Genomic DNA, 22,255 nt, shown 5'->3' with positions numbered 1-22,255 from the left:
ACTGCACTCTACGGCACTATATTCTACTATGCACCACTCTACACCACTGCACTTTGTGCCACTCTACTCTACTCTGCACCACTGCTATCCACTCCACTCCACTCTGCAATACTCTACTATGCACCACTCTAATCTATGCCGCTGCATTCTACAATGCTGCATTGTATGCTGCTGAATTCTATATATATGTGTGTGTGTGTGATTCTGCACCATTTGCCCACAGAAGCAGCGGAAATGGGTCGAGGTTGTGCGAGAAGGAGAGTGAGACACAGATGTAAATATTCGGTAAGACAACTGGGAGGCTCAAAGAAGACTCAGACTGTTTTCACCTGCGAAGGTTGGGTCGCGGTTGGGTAATTGCGACTATTTTAAGCTCCTAATGACCCTTTGGAAGGCTTGGCTCGTGGGATTGGGCGGCCACAATAGGGACCTGCTTCCTGGTTTCAGATGACACACCCGGGTGGTGCAGATGCTGCCAGCTGTGCCCGCGCACTGAGCAGGAATCTCTAAGGAGGTGTGCACTGCCAGAAAGCTTGGAATAGTGAGGAGTTTTGTGTGTATGCACCTCACAGAATTCATGAATATAAATGTGTGTTAAACATATTGTTACTTGCCCTTCCCAGCAGGCTCTTGGGATCAGTAACTGTGCTGATGAAAAGGAGTGTCCGTCCTGGGTATGGTGAGGAGTGTCCTCGCTGGTGTCACCTGACCGATGTGTACCTGAGTGGGGTCTTCTGCCCATCTTTGTGTCTTCACTTTGTCCTGTTCGCTGCTGATGCTGTGGCTTCTTGCTCCTGGACTCAGGCTACAGCTGGTCTTTGTGCCTTTCCTAAACCACAGTGTAATGCCACCCCTGGCACTTTGTTAGGCAGGGAGGGGGCATGTGACAGGGAGACGTGCATTGGTTATGGCATGCCAGAGTTACTGTAGGGTTGTGTATGAAGGCCCCCTTAGCTCAGGTCTAACATGCTACGCCTTCTTGCCACATTACACCCGTTGCTCGACCCTCTGGTGTTTGTTCTCACCCAAGGCACGGTGAACACCTCTGTGTTTTTGGTGATTTGAGGCAGGTTTCATGGTTGGGACAGTGCCCATTCCAGAGCAGTGTGCCATGGTCGTTAAAGGACCCACTCACATACATGTCCCATGTCCATTTCATCAGGTGCTGGTTGTGTGAGAGCTGGCTGACCCCAGGGCACTGCATTTAGTGTATGCTGAGTCTCCGCTCACCCTGTGGACCCTGCGGCAGGAAGGCTTATGCAAGGTACAGAGCCCTGGGTTGCTGTCATCCCTACCTGGGTAGGAAGCAGCTTTTGCCGGGTTCCCTTTGTATGAACACAGGGTGGAAGGGACTGAGTTATCTAGATGAGTTCCAAAGATGAATCTCGAGTACTCCCCCCCCCCCCCCCCCTCACCTCACAACCACCTGCCGTGATTCAGGAAAGTCCTCCTGAAAATCTCACCACAAAGAAGCCTCCGGGTGGAGTAGCCACTGCTAGGTCGTAAACCACACGATCACTGTGAGCTGCCCTGCTCCAGGATTGGTATTATTATTATTATTATTATTAAATTAGTTTTGTAACGCGCACAGCTACCCAAAAAGGGTTTCCCGGTGCATAGCACACAAATTGCTAGAAAAAGAGCAGTCAAGAACCATTTGCTACTAAAAGAGCCAAGTTTTAAGATGTCTTCGAAAGCTGAAATAGGATGGGTCATTCTTCAAGGACACCAGAAGAGAATTCCAGATTTTAGGGCCAAGACAAGAAAAGGAACGGCCTCCCATTCTTGCAAGTTTAAATCTGGGAATCACGAAGTCTCCGTGGGCTGTAGAGCGCAGGAGACGAGAAGGAATATAAGGATGGATGAGCTCTTGCAGATACGCTGGTGCCACACCTTGTTTGATATTAAAGATGTAGCACAGGGTTTTAAATTTGATTCTTCGATCAATTTTCGAAGCCAGTGAAGGTCACGTAAATACGGCGAGATGGAAGCCTGTCTAGGAACTTCACAAAGAAGGCGTACTGCAGAGTTCTGAACTACCTGTAGCTTTCTCCGTACCGTTTGGCAGCTACCGAGATAGAGAACATTGCCGTAATCGAGGCGAGGGGTGATGAGTGCCTGGACTACTGTGCGTTGGGTTGAGGCAGGAAGCATCCAAATGATCTTATGAAGTCACCTCAAGATCGTGAAACAGATGGCAGCAACACTCGCCACCTGTTGTCTCATAGAGAGACTAGCATCAATAATGATGCCCAGATTACGGACATGGGTGACAGGTAGGGGAAAGGAACCCATTTCCTGAGGCCAGTGGTGCGGGCCCCATAGGTCCTTTTGCTTGCCCAAGATAAGGACCTCAGTCTTATCCCCATTTAACTTCAAAAAGTTAAGGCGCAGCCACTCTGTCACTTGCCGTAGGCCGCACTGAAGGGCAGATGTCGTAGCGTCTTTAGTGGTGGAAAGCGAAAAGACAATCTGCATATCATCCGCATACGAATATAGAGAAAGACCCACCTCTTCCACATTCTCTGCCAGAGGTCTGACATAGGTGTTGAATCGCAGGGGGCTTAAAATGGATCCCTGTGGGACTCCATGTGCTGATACGCAGATCTTAGATGATGCCTTAGCAGAAAAGACTTGAAAAGTGCGACCATCAAGGAATGAAGCAAACCAGGATAAGGCAGTGCCGTCCAGCCCACGAGACCTAAGGGCATTAAGCAAGATGTTATGCGACACAGTTTCGAATGCAGCACTTAAATCTAATAGAATGAATGCCGCAGTTTCTCCTTGATCTAAATGCTGGCGCAGTTTCTCAGTGACCCCAAGCAGAGCGGTTTCAGTTGAAAAGTTGGCTCTGAACCCGGATTGCGAATAATGAAGAAAGTCAACTTTGTCTATGTGTTGTGTCAGTTGAGTATTGATATGTTTCTCCAAAATTTTGGAGAAAGCCGGAAGCAGAGATATAGGTCTAAAGTTAGATAGTACAGAAGGATCTGCTCCGGCCGTTTTCAACACAGGGATGACCATGGCTCGCTTCCACTCAGGGGGTACCAAGGCCTCCCACATAGAGGCGTTCAGAAGATCTATAAGGACGCCTTTAGATGTGGCAGAGAGCTGACAAAGGATGTTAATAGGCAAAGGATCAAGAGGAGACCCAGATTTAATACTGTTTAAACAATTTTGGAAAGACGCCTCTTCGAATGGGTGCCAGGAAGAAATCTTGGCTATCTGGTCACAATTACTGTGATATGTAGGGTCCGATGCAGAAGCCATACTACACAAGGAAGGTATAATTCAGTTCAACCACCACCTATCCCGCTCGCACTTATATCTACAGCCACAGCTGTCAAAACATCTGCATGAGCCTGGAAAAGACTGGACCGTGCCACCTGCCATGGTCCCCTTTAGTTGCCTGGCAACCTACCATCTCCGTTCCATCAGTGGTGGGCATCAGCCCTAGACACCAGCATCCCCCCCCCCCCCATCCTCCCATCAGTGTGTTTGAGCGGACTGGAGGACCCCGAGGCTGGAAGCTGTACTAGCCAGCACAAGGCCCTGGACAGACACTGGACAAAGAGTGGCAGCATCGCGGACAAACGGACTGTGCAGCTCCACGCCGGGGTCTACGAAGGCCGCAGACGGCAAGTCAAAGAAGCTTCACTTCTCCATCAAATGTATGCAACGGAGTAACGTCACAAGATAAAGTATAAGCTCCAGATGAAGCACAGAATGCACTAGGTGTAGATTCATAAGTGATTTGCAAATTGTGGAATCCCCAAAAACTAAGAACTAAATAAAAATATAAATACATACATTCTTACTCATTTAAAAATCAAAAAAGGCGTTCATTTCAATATGCATCAACGGTTCGGTTAAACGCCTGTGCAGCAGGGACAGTTGGCATTGCTGCCACCAGCTAATTGCCAACTCCAGAACCACCACCACGCAGTATTTATGTCGCGTGCTGGAGATGTAAAGAGCTCTTGAGGCATAAACGTAGGAGCACCTTCATCACCATACCGAGTCTCCTCTCCATCCACCGACTCATGGCCGTGCCAGCGTCCCCAGAGCCCGCGGTGCACCGGGGTCTGCCCCGCCCCAGTCCAGCCTTAAATTCAAGGCCCCCTGATCAGCAACTCCGCTGCCACTCCGTCCAGCGTGACCCATCCTGCCCCTCCAGCCAGAGTGACCATCAACTTGAGGTTTGGACTGTCAGCAGAAGAACCTGAAATTGCCAGCATCGAACCTGTTCTAGAGCCCAGGGCTCCCCTCTGGCTCCTGCTCGGGAGTCAGTCGTCCGCCCGACGGTTCCATCAGGTCATGCGTTCCACTATTGGCCGCCTGTGGCCAGACCTAAACTTTCAGAGCAATGTGCGAGGCTTATTGAGCCAACATGACTCGGTTCACGGTTCCTTCAGGAGAAACCCTGCCGCTGCCACCACACCGGAGCTCCCTTCTGATCTAGGCTGGCTTCACTCGCTCTGTCCCTGGCCCTCAGGAGATCTGGTACCGGGGGGACCGTACCCCTAATCCGCCCGGCGTCAGGACGGGGTCGATCCTGCACGAATAAGAGGCATTCGCAAACATCTTGAGTTCTGACCAGTACCGAAAACCTGCTCTCTGCACATTTATACCTACGATGCTGTAGTTAACGCCAGTAGAACTAGTTATCTGCAAGCTTGAAAGTGCCTGTCTGACACGTCCCCTTAGCACTTCATACTTCTTTAAAGTCTGCCTCAGACCTCTCCAACCTCACCCTACACCTGTCATATGGGTCACTCTACAACCAACACCCTTTCCAGCCACGTGCCGCCTCAAACCTCTCCCACCTCACCCTACACCTGTCATATGGGTCACTCTACAACCAACACCCTTTCCAGCCACGTGCCGCCTCAAACCTCTTCCACCTCACCCTACACCACCCATGTGGGTCACTGTACAATCAACACCCTTTCCAGCCACGTGCCGCCTCAAACCTCTCCCACCTCACCCTACACCACCCATGTGGGTCACTCTACAACCACCACCCTTTCCAACCACGTGCCGCCTCAAACCTCTCCCACCTCACCCTACACCACCCATGCGGGTCACTCTACAATCAACACCCTTTCCAGCCACGTGCCGCCTCAAACCTCTCCCACCTCACCCTACACCACCCATGCGGGTCACTCTACAACCAACACCCTTTCCAACCACGTGCCGCCTCAAACCTCTCCCACCTCACCCTAAACCACCCATGCGGGTCACTCTACAACCAACACCCTTTCCAGCCACGTGCCGCCTCAAACCTCTCCCACCTCACCCTACACCACCCATGCGGGTCACTCTACAATCAACACCCTTTCCAGCCACGTGCCGCCTCAAACCTCTCCCACCTCACCCTACACCACCCATGCGGGTCACTCTACAACCAACACCCTTTCCAGCCACGTGCCGCCTCAAACCTCTCCCACCTCACCCTACACCACCCATGCGGGTCACTCTACAATCAACACCCTTTCCAGCCAAGTGCCGCCTCAAACCTCTCCCACCTCACCCTACACCACCCATGTGGGTCACTCTACAACCAACACCCTTTCCAACCACGTGCCGCCTCAAACCTCTCCCACCTCACCCTACACCACCCATGTGGGTCACTGTACAACCAACACCCTTTCCAGCCACGTGCCGCCTCAAACCTCTTCCACCTCACCCTACACCTGTCATGTGGGTCACTCTACAACCAACACCCTTTCCAGCCACGTGCCGCCTCAAACCTCTTCCACCTCACCCTACACCTGTCATATGGGTCACTCTACAACCAACACCCTTTCCAGCCACGTGCCGCCTCAAACCTCTCCCACCTCACCCTACACCACCCATGCGGGTCACTCTACAATCAACACCCTTTCCAACCACGTGCCGCCTCAAACCTCTCCCACCTCACCCTACACCACCCATGGGGGTCACTCTACAACCAACACCCTTTCCAGCCACGTGCCGCCTCAAACCTCTCCCACCTCACCCTACACCACCCATGTGGGTCACTCTACAACCAACACCCTTTCCAGCCACGTGCCGCCTCAAACCTCTCCCACCTCACCCTACACCACCCATGTGGGTCACTCTACAACCAACACCCTTTCCAGCCACGTGCCGCCTCAAACCTCTCCCACCTCACCCTACACCACCCATGTGGGTCACTCTACAACCAACACCCTTTCCAACCACGTGCCGCCTCAAACCTCTCCCACCTCACCCTACACCACCCATGTGGGTCACTCTACAACCACCACCCTTTCCAACCACGTGCCGCCTCAAACCTCTCCCACCTCACCCTACACCACCCATGTGGGTCACTGTACAACCAACACCCTTTCCAACCACGTGCCGCCTCAAACCTCTCCCACCTCACCCTACACCACCCATGCGGGTCACTCTACAATCAACACCCTTTCCAGCCACGTGCCGCCTCAAACCTCTCCCACCTCACCCTACACCACCCATGCGGGTCACTCTACAACCAACACCCTTTCCAACCACGTGCCGCCTCAAACCTCTCCCACCTCACCCTACACCACCCATGTGGGTCACTCTACAACCAACACCCTTTCCAACCACGTGCCGCCTCAAACCTCTCCCACCTCACCCTACACCACCCATGTGGGTCACTCTACAACCAATTCCCCACCCCACCCTACACCACCCATGTGGGTCACTCTACAACCATCACCCTTTCCAGCCACGTGGCGCCTCAAACCTCTCCCACCTCACCCTACACCACCCACGTGGGTCACACTACAACCAACACCCTTTCCAACCACGTGCTGCCTCAAACCTCTCCCACCTCACCCTACCCCACCCATGTGGGTCACACTACAACCAACACCCTTTCCAACCACGTGCCGCCTCAAACCTCTCCCACATCACCCTACACCACCCTGGTGGGTCACTCTACAACCAACACCCTTTCCAGCCACGTGCCGCCTCAAACCTCTCCTACCCCACCCCACCCTACACCACCCATGTGGGTCACTCTACAACCAACACCCTTTCCAACCATGTGCCGCCTCAAACCTCTCCCACCTCACCCTACACCTCTCATGCGGGTCACACTACAACCAACACCCTTTCCAACCACATGCCGCCTCAAACCTCTCCCACCTCACCCTACACCACTCATGCGGGTCACTCTACAACCAACACCCTTTCCAACCACGTGCCGCCTCAAACCTCTCCCACCTCACCCTACACCACCCATGTGGGTCACTCTACAACCAACACCCTTTCCAGCCACGTGCCGCCTCAAACCTCTCCCACCTCACCCTACACCACCCATGTGGGTCACTCTACAACCAACACCCTTTCCAACCACGTGCCGCCTCAAACCTCTCCCACCTCACCCTACACCACCCATGTGGGTCACTCTACAACCAACACCCTTTCCAACCACGTGCCGCCTCAAACCTCTCCCACCTCACCCTACACCACCCATGTGGGTCACTGTACAACCAACACCCTTTCCAGCCACGTGCCGCCTCAAACCTCTTCCACCTCACCCTACACCTGTCATGTGGGTCACTCTACAACCAACACCCTTTCCAGCCACGTGCCGCCTCAAACCTCTTCCACCTCACCCTACACCTGTCATATGGGTCACTCTACAACCAACACCCTTTCCAGCCACGTGCCGCCTCAAACCTCTTCCACCTCACCCTACACCTGTCATATGGGTCACTCTACAACCAACACCCTTTCCAGCCACGTGCCGCCTCAAACCTCTTCCACCTCACCCTACACCACCCATGGGGGTCACTCTACAACCAACACCCTTTCCAACCACGTGCCGCCTCAAACCTCTCCCACCTCACCCTACACCACCCATGGGGGTCACTCTACAACCAACACCCTTTCCAGCCACGTGCCGCCTCAAACCTCTCCCACCTCACCCTACACCACCCATGTGGGTCACTCTACAACCAACACCCTTTCCAGCCACGTGCCGCCTCAAACCTCTCCCACCTCACCCTACACCACCCATGTGGGTCACTCTACAACCAACACCCTTTCCAACCACGTGCCGCCTCAAACCTCTCCCACCTCACCCTACACCACCCATGTGGGTCACTCTACAACCACCACCCTTTCCAACCACGTGCCGCCTCAAACCTCTCCCACCTCACCCTACACCACCCATGTGGGTCACTGTACAACCAACACCCTTTCCAACCACGTGCCGCCTCAAACCTCTCCCACCTCACCCTACACCACCCATGCGGGTCACTCTACAATCAACACCCTTTCCAGCCACGTGCCGCCTCAAACCTCTCCCACCTCACCCTACACCACCCATGCGGGTCACTCTACAACCAACACCCTTTCCAACCACGTGCCGCCTCAAACCTCTCCCACCTCACCCTACACCACCCATGTGGGTCACTCTACAACCAACACCCTTTCCAACCACGTGCCGCCTCAAACCTCTCCCACCTCACCCTACACCACCCATGTGGGTCACTCTACAACCAATTCCCCACCCCACCCTACACCACCCATGTGGGTCACTCTACAACCATCACCCTTTCCAGCCACGTGGCGCCTCAAACCTCTCCCACCTCACCCTACACCACCCACGTGGGTCACACTACAATCAACACCCTTTCCAACCACGTGCTGCCTCAAACCTCTCCCACCTCACCCTACCCCACCCATGTGGGTCACACTACAACCAACACCCTTTCCAACCACGTGCCGCCTCAAACCTCTCCCACATCACCCTACACCACCCTGGTGGGTCACTCTACAACCAACACCCTTTCCAGCCACGTGCCGCCTCAAACCTCTCCTACCCCACCCCACCCTACACCACCCATGTGGGTCACTCTACAACCAACACCCTTTCCAACCACGTGCCGCCTCAAACCTCTCCCACCTCACCCTACACCTCTCATGCGGGTAACACTACAACCAACACCCTTTCCAACCACATGCCGCCTCAAACCTCTCCCACCTCACCCTACACCACTCATGCGGGTCACTCTACAACCAACACCCTTTCCAACCACGTGCCGCCTCAAACCTCTCCCACCTCACCCTACACCACCCATGTGGGTCACTCTACAACCAACACCCTTTCCAGCCACGTGCCGCCTCAAACCTCTCCCACCTCACCCTACACCACCCATGTGGGTCACTCTACAACCAACACCCTTTCCAACCACGTGCCGCCTCAAACCTCTCCCACCTCACCCTACACCACCCATGTGGGTCACTCTACAACCAACACCCTTTCCAACCACGTGCCGCCTCAAACCTCTCCCACCTCACCCTAGACCACCCATGTGGGTCACTCTACAACCAACACCCTTTCCAACCACGTGCCGCCTCAAACCTCTCCCACCTCACCCTACACCACCCATGTGGGTCACTCTACAACCAACACCCTTTCCAACCACGTGCCGCCTCAAACCTCTCCCACCTCACCCTAGACCACCCATGTGGGTCACTCTACAACCAACACCCTTTCCGATCACGCGGCCCAGCAAGGGAGCTGGGGATCCTGACGCACATCTGAGCACCTTCGTCCTCCTCAGAGGTGTAAACCTTACGTCAAAGTTGCAAATACAATAAAATGTAGCGCGTCTGTGTTGCTGCTCCCCTGGAGCTGATAATCAAGATGGAAACATGTGGTGGAGAGCTGAGCATTCTACAGATTACCGTGGACAAGAGGACAAGAATCCAGGCCTTGGCCAAGTGTGAGCTGAGACTTCGGAAGACTGCTCAAGTTTAGAGCTGCCAGGCCCCCGTCACCCCTCCACTGAAAACACAACTCTTCAGCAGCACCTTATCGGAGTGCCATGACCACGTTACTGTACCCCTGTCGAAGAGCCACCCACAGTCCGTCCCCCAACCGCCTCCTGTAAGACGCCCCAAACTGTGGCCCCCTTCTTCGCCCATCATTTGCCACCATCATTCCTCGGCCATCACCAGCTTTGTTTCCTCCACCTGCTGTGAATTTAATGCAGCTAGGTTAGCACTTCGTACGTCACACACATATATACATTCATATACCCCGCCGAACCGATGCAGATCACTAGACACACAGTTCATGAAGGAAGCGTACCCTGTACTCCGTGCTGTGTGCATGGGAGACGTTGGTACCCGTCCTATGTATGATGGAAGCTTGCACTGCTGCTGCCACGCTGCACCCCTCCGCACGCGATGGAGACTTGCACAGCTGCCCCCCTGCGGCAGCTGTCCTATGTATAACATACGCTTGCACTGCTGTTGCCCATCCTGTACCTGGAGGAAGGTAGCCTGCACTATTGCTGCCTTTCCTCTCCCTGCCTTCTTTGTGTGAGGGAAGCTTGCACTGCTGCTGCCACGCTGCACCCTCCGCACGCGATGGAGACTTGCACTGCTGCTCCCCCTTCAGCAGCTGTCCTATGTATAACATAAGCTTGCCCTGCTGTTGCCCATCCTATACACTGCCCTTGCTCTACCTGCACTCTCTGTGTGATGGAAGCTTGCCCTGCTGCTGCCACGCTGCACCTCTTCCGTGCGTGATGGAGGCTTGCACAGCTGCCCCCCTGCGGCATCTGTCCTACATATTCAATAAACTTGCCTTGCTGTTGCCCATCCTGTATGCTGGCCTTGCTCTACCTGCCTTCTGTGTGTGAGGGAAGCTTGCACTGCTGCTGCCACACTGCACCCCTCCCGTGCTCAATTGAGACTTGCACTGCTCCCGCCTGTGATATACCTTTCATTTGTGTATGAGGAACATTTTCACTTCTGCTTGCCATGCTATATCTGTCTTTTGTATGATGAAAGCTTGCACAGCTGTTGACCGTGCTGCCCCTGTTCTGAGTATGTGAGGGAAGTGTGCACGGCTGCTCCCCTGCTGTATTTGTCCTGTATTTGGAGGAAGCTTGCACTGTTACTCCCTATATTACACCTGTCCTGTATGTGGTTTGAACATTTGTCGTCCTGCTGACCATCCTGTACCTGTCCTGTGTATGCAAGGGAAGCTTGTGCTCTCCATGATGTACTTGCTCTGTGACAATAATGGAAACGTACGTTGTTGCCATCCACGTTGTACCTGCCCAAGGACACTTGTACTGCTGCTGCCAGTGCTGTACCTGTCCTGTGTGAGGGAAGCTTGCGTTACTGCTTTTATTGCTCTTCCTGTCCTTTATTTGAGGGAAGCTTGCACCTCTGCTGTAAGTGCTGTACCTGTCCTGTGTGTGAGGCAAGCTTGCACCTCTGCTGCCAGTGCTGTACCTGTCCTGTGTTTGAGGCAAGCTTGCTTTGCTGCTGCCAGTGCTGTACCTGTCCTGTGTTTGAGGCAAGCTTGCTTTGCTGCTGCCAGTGCTGTACCTGTCCTGTGTTTGAGGCAAGCTTGCTTTGCTGCTGCCAGTGCTGTACCTGTCCTGTGTTTGAGGCAAGCTTGCTTTGCTGCTGCCAGTGCTGTACCTGTCCTGTGTTTAAGGCAAGCTTGCTTTGCTGCTGCCAGTGCTGTACCTGTCCTGTGTTTGAGGCAAGCTTGCTTTGCTGCTGCCAGTGCTGTACCTGTCCTGTGTTTGAGGCAAGCTTGCGCTGCTGCAGTTAGTGCTGGTCTTGTCCTGTGTGTGAGGGAAGCTTACACTGCAGCTGCCAGTACCTTTCCTGTGTTTGATGGAGGCGTGCCCTATTGTTGCCAGTGCTGTACCTGTCCTGTGTTTGAGGGAGGCTTGTGTTGCTGCCTCATGTGCTGTACCTCAGTTTGAGGGAAGCTTGCACTGTTACTGCCAGTGCTGTACCTGTCCTGGATGTGGTGGATGAGGGCGCTTGCACGACCACTGCCAGAGCTGTATCTGCGAAGGGTAAGAAAGATGCTTGCACTGATATTGCCCCTGCTGTACACTCCCTGTGAACGAAGGAAGCCTGCACTGATATTGCCCCTGCTGTACACGCCCTGTGAACGAAGGAAACTTGCACTGATATTGCCCCTGCTGTACACGCCCTGTGAACGAAGGAAACTTGCACTGGTATTGCCCCTGCTGTACACGCCCTGTGAATGAAGGAAGCTTGCACTGATATTGCCCCTACTGTACACGCCCTGTGAACGAAGGAAGCTTGCACTGATATTGCCCCTGCTGTACACGCCCTGTGAACGAAGGAAGCTTGCACTGATATTGCCTCTGCTGTACACGCCCTGTGAACGAAGGAAGGTTGCACTGATATTGCCCCTGCTGTACTCGTCCTGTGAACGAAGGAAGCTTGCACTGATATTGCCCCTGCTGTACACGCCCTGTGAACGAAGAAAGCTTGCACTGATATTGCCCCTGCTGTACCCGCCCTGTGAACGAAGAAAGCTTGCACTGATATTGCCCCTGCTGTACACGCCCTGTGAACGAAGGAAGCTTGCACTGATATTGCCCCTGCTGTACACGCCCTGTGAACGAAGGAAGCTTGCACTGATATTGCCCCTGCTGTACACGCCCTGTGAACGAAGGAAGCTTGCACTGATATTGTCCCTGCTGTACACGCCCTGTGAACGAAGGAAGCTTGCACTGATATTGCCCCTGCTGTACACTCCCTGTGAACGAAGGAAGCTTGCACTGATATTGCCCCTGCTGTACACGCCTGTGAACGAAGGAAGCTTGCACTGATATTGCCCCTGCTGTACACTCCCTGTGAACGAAGGAAGCTTGCACTGATATTGCCCCGCTGTACACTCCCTGTGAACGAAGGAAGCTTGCACTGATATTGCCCCTGCTGTACACGCCCTGTGAACGAAGGAAACTTGCACTGATATTGCCCCTGCTGTGCACGCCCTGTGAACGAAGGAAGCTTGCACTAATATTGCCCCTGCTGTATACACCTGTGAACGAAGGAAGCTTGCACTGATATTGCCCCTGCTGTGCACGCCCTGTGAACGAAGGAAGCTTGCACTGATATTGCCCCTGCTGTATACACCTGTGAACGAAGGAAGCTTGCACTGATATTGCCCCTGCTGTATGCGCCCTGTGTGAGGAATGATCATATGCTGCTGCCCATTCTGTACTTAGACTGTATGTGTAAAAGAAGCTTGCACTGCAGTTATCCATGCTGTGCCTGACCCATGTATGTGGAAGACGCTTGCGATGTCCTCCATATAATAGGGAAGCTTGCCCTACTGCAGCCCTTAGGGAGGAGGGGAGGGTGTATGGGAGTATAAAGTGTCAAACATTTCCAATGGCAGAAAAGCTCTTCACAAAGTATTTAAAAATAAGCGGGCATCTGGGGACTCTGCCAGGGTTAGCAGCGCTGAGGCACTGCTGCGCCTTGGTATTTTTAGGGTGACCTTGGTAGTGAGGAGGGGAGTTGCTGCCCAGCAGAGCTAAGGGCCAGCTCCAGGTCCCTTGTCTATGGCTGAGAATAGCTCGCCCAACCCCCTCCTCGTAGGGGATTCCCCGGGTTACCCCACAACAAGCACTCGCTGGCCCCTCCTCTGCCAGGCCAGGGTGGCCTAGAGGAGTCCGCCTGGTATTTATAGGGCACTCAGTCCAAAGCCTGCCTGGAACAAGGAAGTCACGTGCCTGGCCTTGTGGGTGGTATGGGTATGTGCAGGAAATTAAGTTATTCAAGATAAAAAGCGGGGGCGCTGAAGTAGATTAGTGGTAACATTTGGGGATCACTTCTTGTAAAACCCCCAAAACTCCAGGGTCAGCGGAAGTGAAATCATACACTGTTTGACCACGATGACATCACATTTTTGACCTCCTTGCTCCACCCTCAGCCTCTCTGTAGACTCCTTTTCTCGGGCGAGGTGCTAGGGTGCAGGCAAGGGGTGCACCTATAAAAAAGGAACTTTTTAGGTCTGGCTAGATAGCGCTGCTGTTGCTGGACTTTATGTGATTGTCTGAAAGCGACCTTGAGGCAGCAGTACTGATTTGTGGTCTGCTGCGTGGGACCCTGGCGGAGTGGTGTGAGCCAGCGATGTGGTTGGCACCTACTCACAGCAGCTGGAGGAAGAGTTGGCTGTAGACAGTGTTGTGTTCTAGGGTCTCGCCTGGTAGCAACCACTGAGCCCCCAGGAAAGATGTGCTTGGTGCAGAATTCACCAACTGGTCACTGACCGTCATGAGCTGGCCTTACGACCTTTTGCGGCTTTCAGTCGCCCTCCTTCATTGCACTTCAACAGTGGTGCCCTCCGGAGCTTAGTAAAGGGTCATCGCATCCTCAAGCCTTTTTCCACAAACTCTGATGGTGATATTCTGATGCAAGGATCTATAGACGCAGAAACGTTACTGTGATGTGAACCCGGGTAGGAAAGGAAAGGTGGTTGGCCCTTGGGTTGGGAGGACAAATGTCAAAGCCGCCAAAGAAACCCAAACTAGGAGACATTTCTAAGCCCTTGCCATAGCGGTTCATTCGTGACACAATGTTCTCCATCTTGGGTGCTGCACTGACAAAGGAAGATCTGAGGCTTCTCTTGCAGAACTAAACTTTGACTTTGAGAAGATGTTCACAGGCCGCCTCCACACCATCTAAGGAGACTTGAGTAAAGACTTGTCCGACATCACAAGATGTGACCTCCCTCCAGCAAGGACTAGATAAAAAGGAGAATTATCTCTCAGTGAGTGCAAAGCTGATTAGTGTCTTCGTATCACAGTTTCTCGCTTTGAATCCCAGACCAAGATTTGCATTGATAAGTGTGAAAATCCGGAAGACAGATCCAGAAGAGAAAACCTCTGGATTCTGAACTGAAAGGAGGGCACAGAGAGAAATAATATCTATAAATACCTATGGGAGATCATTTTGGGGAGTCTTGAAAAAGGGTCAGAATTTACCATTGCGATCATCAGGTGCAGAGGATGTGAAGAAAGAAGGACACAAACACGTGTCCACATGATGTACTATCGAAAACTGGAAACTTTCAAATAAAAGAGTAATACAAGAAGTCAGACTGTCTGACCCTCTGACTTACTGCGGCAGTTGGCTGACATTGTTCCAAGACCTCTCAGCCACCGTTCTGCAACATAGTTGAGAAACACATCCGGTAGCGCTGGAGTTTATACCTACGCAATAATAAATTATAGACATAAGTGCACCCATTCGGCCCCCAATTCTGGTGGCAAAACGAGGAGACAGTACTCGCAGTGGAAGATCTCAAATTGATACACCCTGAAGAGGAGCTAGTGCTATTGGACAACTCCTCTCCATTCAGAGGAGCCTGACGGCTGAAGTGAAGGACGATGGGCCGGTCACCCAAGGCTGAGAAGGCTGAAGACAACAAGAAGGAAGAGCAAGACTCAATCATCTTGACAGTGGGACCAGAATCTATAGAATTTAAAGTAATTTGATCGCTCCTAATTTGTGTTGCCGGACTCTCGTTTGGGAGGGGTATTTAACTTGCCAATGTTGTGCATAGCAGCGGAGGTGTAGACAGGGGACTTCGAATAGCCGGCGGTACACATATCCGTTATATATATCGAAGCGGGTGGAGGGTGGACTCTAGAGATGGGTTGGGCATTGGTAAGCTTGTTCACTCCCTTCATTTGTTTTCTTATTTTAATCTTCACAGATCTGGGCCTTTAGGATCCTATCTGTAATGGGCAGCATCCATATGCAGTATCGTTAGAGGGCGGCTTGAGCCCCATTGGCATATAGGAAGGAGTGTGGTGACAAGAGAAAACTGCAGGAATTGGTGTTTTGCCGACTCCTTTTTCACATTCTTTCCTCATTCTGAACATTTATACATGGGTGCATGCACCAAGCTTTTACCAGTGAAAATATTCCCAATAATCTTGAAAGTCTGGTTTCAGCGGGTTAAGGGTGCTGGGGCAACTCGCAGTGAAGACGTAGAACAGCGCTTCCCAAACTTTGTAGAAACACAACCTAATTTTTGGAACAACAAATCTTCATGACTCACCTAGCTTTAATAGACAAGAGGTGGGTTATTTCATTTTTATTCATTCATATAACTTAATCATTGTGTGGCAGCGCACTTTTATTCACAGACAGCACATTTTCCATTGAAATAGCCAGTAAACTTGCACAAACACAGGTCCTGATTTAGAACTCGGCGGACTGGTTACTCAGTCACAACGGTGATGGATATCCCTTCCTCTGAAATGTAAATCCCATAGGATATAATCAGGGCCACTGGGATGATGCGATTGTGCATCGATTTTCGCATAGGTAGAGACGTGCCGCATTTGCCACATAATCCATCTCTGCTGCTTAATTTGCAGATTTTAACCCCCCAAAATCGTTTCTAGCTTAAACGGTTCAAAAGATTCTAAAAGCACTGAAGGCGCGTGTTACCGCGTAGTGGACGTCCTTTTGTAAAAGTTGACTGGTCACCTTTCTGTTGCCTACTGCGATATTTGGTATTAAACTGGTACCCAATGCCCAGACAGTGTTAACGAGTGTAAAAAAATCAAAATAATGAAGTAATATTATTTAAAAATGTGCCGCATTATTTGCCTTTTCTTTGTCGCGTAATTTTACTCAGCGCTGCTGTATAATTTGACCCTCTCCTGCCGCATACTTCCAGTGGCCTTGGATATAACGAGATTTCTATTTCGGTGGGCGGGATATCTGTCGCTGTTGTTATGAAGTAACCTGTCGGCCAGCATCGAAACCAGGCCCAGAGACTTTTACTATGTTGCACACAAATGATAATGCGCGTAAATCTTGTTTCACCGATTATTTATCAGTTGTACATCACCAAGTTGTTTCTTGATTTTTCTTTTTCTTTATCCTATTAAAATTTTGTTTCCATCACACTTTGGGATTACTAAAAAAAATGTGCTCCGGTTTTGCTTTCCTGACTTGTGAATGTTACAGTATATGTACAGGTGTTTACATTTTTTGTGTTACAAAAATGACATATTACAGTCTTTCCTTTCTCACTTACTGTACCCCAGCAAGATCGTCCCCAAATCCTGTTGACTTATCCTTCTCTGACTGAAAAGTGAGATGACTTTCTAAATACCAATCGCCATGATGAAAAAAGCAGCAGTTTGTCAGAAGACCTGGCCTAACATTTGACCTCTGTCTTTGAAGCTCGGCACACGTGACAAGATAAAGAGCTTAAAGGCATGTTTAGCTATTGCTTTGACTTTTGCAGCCGACTCAGAGTTTGGGACACACTGCCACAGAGGCTTTGTGTCAGTGTGAGACATTCTGTGAAGAGAGGTATGGTTATACTGATGAGCGAGGCCATGTTGAAGTCAGGCTCATGCTGATGAGCGAGGCCATCTTAAAGTCAGGCATGTGTTAACCCAAGTGTTTTCTTAGGTAGTTCAGTGAAGCATTAAAGTGTTGAATTGCCCAGGTCCAAGGGCTGTGCCTCAATCATTCACACCTGTGTTTTTGTCTCACCCTTGCAGGACGGGCTGACACCTCCTCCCTCTCCGGGACTGCACAGGCTGGAGGCGCCATGATCCAGTTTTTCCTGATTGTGAACAAGCAGGGCCAGACGCGCCTCTCCAGGTACTACCAGCACCTGGAGGTGCAGAGGCGGGCCCAGCTGGAGGCTGAGGTCATCAAGAGCTGCCTGTCGCGCTCCAAGGACCAGGTGCGACCGACCCCCTCCCCCTATGAAACTTTGTGGTAGTATTTGGGGGAGCAGCAGGTGCAGTGCTGAGTGCATGGGTTGGCTTATCATTTCAGGGGTACTTTTTCTGTAGCACATAATCCCTCTAAATGTGAGACTTAAAAAAAAAAGAAAATACATCAAGCTAAAACAGAGATTGACCAAAATACACTACTCCCCAAAAGTGGTGTGCTGAGAGCCCCATAGACTCCTGGGACCAGGTGCAACTGCACCTGTCGCACTAATGAAAGCCGCTGCCCTGAGTAGCAGGCTGTGTCTTCTGCCTTTCCCACCCCTTCAACACCATGCTTGGCCATCACTCCAATCTTGGAAAAGATTCCTGTCCCTTTTAGAATAAAACTAGTCTCCATGTATTGCCCACCACTCACCAGCAAGGGTGTCCTCACCCTAATGCTAGCAAGGAGAACCAGGCTAAATGCCTCTTTTATAAGACAGTCATAATGGTGATGCAGTGGGCCCCTCACACTCTTGGGCCCCGGTGCCACTGGACCTGCCTTACTAATGAGAGCGACTACCTTGCGAAGCGAGCCATGTGCGCTGCCCCTTGTTGAAAGCGCGGCCGCCATCTTGCCCCATTCTGCAACCTGAGGCCTAAGCCAAGGCGTCTCCTCTGCTTCAGTTTTCTCGTATCTTGGCCCTTTGGCATGGGGCCCCAAACACCCCTGGCACAGCAGTGGTTCATGGGGCCAAACGTAAGGAAGGAAGGGTAGTAAAACAGTAGTAATTGGGGTTGGGGGACCCCTCACACCGCTGGGCCAGATGCTACTGCAACGACAGCACAAATGATGCATACTCCTCTGAGCACTGCACTGGGCCATCGCTCCTAGGCCTGAACCCTGTCTTCCACTTTCCGTAAAATAAAAATAAAGGGGGGAGGAGGGGGGGTGGAATCCCACATCTCACCGCTTGTTGCTTGAGACCTGTTCTCTGTGCCTCAAGGGTGACCTGGACCCTAAAACTAACAAGGAAAAGGGATCCCACCCACCCTTTTGCTAGTAACACAGCCATAATTGGGGTGCAGTGCTCCCTCGTAGCATTGGTCCTGTGCCACTGCACCTGCTGCACTAATGGTAGTAACAGACGATTAAAAAACAAACAAGCCCAGCTCTGTCTCCGCCTGCCTGAGGAAGCGGTGCCTGTCCATAGGGGAAGGAAAGAAAGATGCCCCATAAAGCACCCTCTCCATGGATAGCAAGACTCATAGATGGAGAGCTAAAGAGGAAACAGGCCTGCTCACCGGGGGAGGGGGGGGGGGGTGGGGGGGGCTGAGACCTGAAGCAAAGGTAAGCCTGTCTGCGATTGGCTAATCACCAAAAAGGCTGCTTGCCAGCGACCACAGGCCTCGACTGGAAGTTTCATGCGAGAAAGATGCTTCTTTCTGAGTGGAGATCTGAGGGGGTGGAGTTTTGGAAAGCTTCCCTTTAGCACACTTATAAAAATCTTTGCACCAGGTGCAGTATGATTACCTACTACTAAAAGGGATTCTTTAAAAGCTCGTGTTTTATCTTAAACACTAAATCATTGTGTGGCAGCCTGTCTTGTACTCGGGGACAATGGATTTATACAGTTTTGCGGCTGCTGCATTTTCCGCATGATTATGGGTTTTTTTATTTTCCACATAATCCATCATAATCGTGTGCTGCATAATCTGTTGAGTTTAACAAAAAACTTGTTTTTAGCTCCAATGGTTTAAAAGTTTATAAAAATACAGTGACATGTGTTGCTGTGCATTGGAAGGCCCATCGCTAAGGCTGACTGGTCACCTTTCTGTTGTTTGCTGCTGTGTTTGGGTATTTAACTTGTATTAGTGAAACCTTTTTTGGTCATCTGCTGCATAATTCCAGCGGCCCTGCTTATAATGTGTGTAATCCAATTGTTAAATACTGACTTGCATATTGATAGTGCTTAGCCTGGGGCTTCACAGCATTAGAAATGCACGTCACACTGCACCAACCAGGATTCAGTTGTGGGACTCTCTGGTGTCACAGACAGACGTCTGCAGTGACCACATTATCCAACTGAGGTATCATAACATAAAAGAAAGCGTCCCCAACAATTAGTTTAATTTGCATTCTTTTTTTGTTTAAGGTATATGCATTATTTTATATGCTGTTGGCGAACAGTGGAAAAACAACTAAAGTATTTACAGAAAATGTTGTTCTTTGTAGCCACTTTGCCACGTCTTTGAGCTGTCAGTGGGTAGCTATGGTAGGCGCTCATTATCAAGAGTATGGTTGGGGCAAGAAACCTCTCAGGCCATCATCCACTGGCCGCGAAGCATTCAAGCGCTTTCCTCCCTTAGATTCCTCACTATACCACTCTGTGTCTGCACGGTGCATCCGGCTGGAGTCTATTCTTTCGGCGTCTACATGAACTGCAAAGACTGTGTAGTAGTGTGCACGGTGCCCTGTCTTTCCTGATTGCAATCCCAGAGGCCTTTAGTGTCTTCTGATCACAGAGAACAGTTCTGCTGGAGTGGCCAATCAATGGCCAACTACAAAATTGTTTGAGCAGTGAGGATTGGCCACCTTTGAACCAATCAGAATTGTTCCCTGTGTTCCACTCTCCTGAATCCTTTGGAATAGGCAAAGTAGGCCACTCCTTCCTGGATTGCTTTGTGGTCCAAGAAGGTGCAGATTGTGTGGGGTGAGTCAACTGGAATGCAGGACATCTTGCCTGATATTTTTATTGGGTGCCACCCCTCTCCTTCTCCCCTATCACTCCGTCCGAGGGTCTCAAACTGTACACTGTGGACACAGCTCCAGACCATTGGAGTGGCAAGGGTAAACATGTCCAGTGCACATAAGTGATGGGGTGGCACTCCCTGTTCCTACCAGCAGACGTGCCCGGTTTGTATGAGTTGGGAGCCCTGAAGCACAACGCTCAGTCGGGGCAAGCATTCACTTCTGTAGCACAGCCAATAGCAGGGCCTGCAATGCACTCACTGTGATTGACAGCTCAAGGTCCAATCAGGTGATGCACTGTCTCCAGAACTAGGTGTACTTCAGGATATTCTCCAGGTATAATGCTGGCATATTTAAGCAAACTGTGGACATTCATGGGGTGATGGTTCCCACTGCCACCCTTTGTAATGCTTTCCCTGGCATAGTGGTGGTAATTATTGCCATATCGCGGCCACCCATAGTATGTCGGTGCCCGCCCTGGTGCTGGCCCTGGTATCATTGTGTCTTTTGTGCCATATTGTGACCACCATAGTATGTCGGTGCCCATCCTTGCTGCTGAAGGCCCTGGTATCATAAATGGTCGTTTGTGCCATATTGTGTCATCCATGACAAGATTGATTTATTTAAGAGCAAAACTGTGTAGTGCACAGCATCATTATCACATAACTGTATGATGGTGGGCCAAGCATGCCTTACCCAGCCCAGAATAGTTGCAGGTTCACCTGCCTCAAGTGAGTTTTGAGAAAAATAGTGATAAAAGGTACATTTGACAAGCGCATTTCCTCGTCAGCACCTTTGACAGCCCTGCTCCTCACCCCTTGGTGAGGTGGCATTCATTGATGACGTGATTTGCCGCCACCCCTGTCCGCTGTTAGGGTCTCAGCGGGTCTTCCAGTTGATGGTTTATTCCATGGGACCGCCATGACTTGCTTCTCCTGTCTCCAGTTTGCAGTGTGAATCCCTTTGTGAGCAGAAGATCCTAGACTTGCCACTCTTTGTGGGGTGAACGAGAGAATCAATCAATCTCTGTTGTTGGTAACATGAACCAAAATAATATGTTCATATATTACATACAAATATTTTTAAAAATCACAACTAAAAAGAGATCTAGCCGGGGTATGGAAAGCGGATGTTCGGGGAAGGACCACTGTATGGGGCTAGAGCTGGCAATGTATCAGGTGATGGGGTGCCCTCAAAACCCCCCCAAAATCTGGCCGACGACTTTAGGGTAATGGTTCACTCTACTGGCTCCCTTCTAGAGGAGGAAAGTCTGAGATATGGAGCCGAAAGGCAAGGGAAGGATGTATGTGTCTAATGCTTAATTTGTTGAAGGCTTTCGTGGTGTCTTATGGTACTTGGGTGGGATGGCTGGGATCGACTGGGCAGGTTTCTTTGTCTCCGTTCGTGGGGGTACGCATTGCAATCTCCTGTGTATGCATCAGCGGTGAATTTTTGTTAAAACCCAATTAAATTTGTCCCGGAAAAAACAAAACACTACTGATAAAAATATCAAATGTTAAAAACGACTATTAGAATATCGTTTGCGTTGGTAAAACAAACCTGCACGTCCAGGCATAAGTAGAAGCATACAAGTTTACGCCACCTGCAGCATCTAAGTCTGGCTTGGGCAATGCACAATGTGCCAACAAGGCAGTGCTGAAAGTGGCATTGATGTCTGGCTGCTGTTGGCTTTGTTTATGCCACCATTGGCCATCCAGAGACTCATTTAATGATGACAGAGGCTGAACCTCCTCAGCGGGCAGAGCCTGTTGAATGCAAGGGAGGGCCCAAGGGAGGTCCTCGCTGAGGGTTTCCTTCAAGCAACGGGTTCATGGACTCAGGTGGCAGACGCGGCAGCTGCAACCAAGGCCTTTGTACCAGTATAAGCAAAGAAACAACAGAAGAGTCCATGAAGGAAGCCAGAGCAGCTCCCTAGATAAAGCCATGCCTGCCCAACTCTATCTCTACTGCCAAGGATCCTCCTGAAGAAACATCTTCAAGCTCTGCG

General features: G+C 51.1%; 1 protein-coding gene across 3 annotated transcripts in view; it reads left to right on the top strand.

Annotated features, from left to right (window-relative positions):
• Positions 1-22,255, top strand: part of AP4S1 (adaptor related protein complex 4 subunit sigma 1) — a 111,835-nt gene that overhangs the window by 79,210 nt on the left and 10,370 nt on the right. For 2 of the 3 annotated variants that reach the window (XM_078659410.1, XM_078659409.1), the window contains exon 3: positions 17,337-17,524. In XM_078659410.1, the coding sequence (XP_078515536.1) occupies positions 17,387-17,524 (138 nt within the window). In that variant the 5' untranslated portion in view covers positions 17,337-17,386. Of the gene's footprint in view, positions 1-16,907; positions 17,044-17,336; positions 17,525-22,255 lie in introns of those variants that run through there. The other variant, XM_078659411.1, reaches the window with a different exon arrangement.

The sequence above is a fragment of the Lissotriton helveticus genome, chromosome 9 (genome assembly GCF_964261635.1).
Source record: "Lissotriton helveticus chromosome 9, aLisHel1.1, whole genome shotgun sequence".
Classification (NCBI taxonomy): domain Eukaryota; kingdom Metazoa; phylum Chordata; class Amphibia; order Caudata; family Salamandridae; genus Lissotriton; species Lissotriton helveticus.
This window is presented reverse-complemented; position numbering and strand designations above follow the sequence as displayed.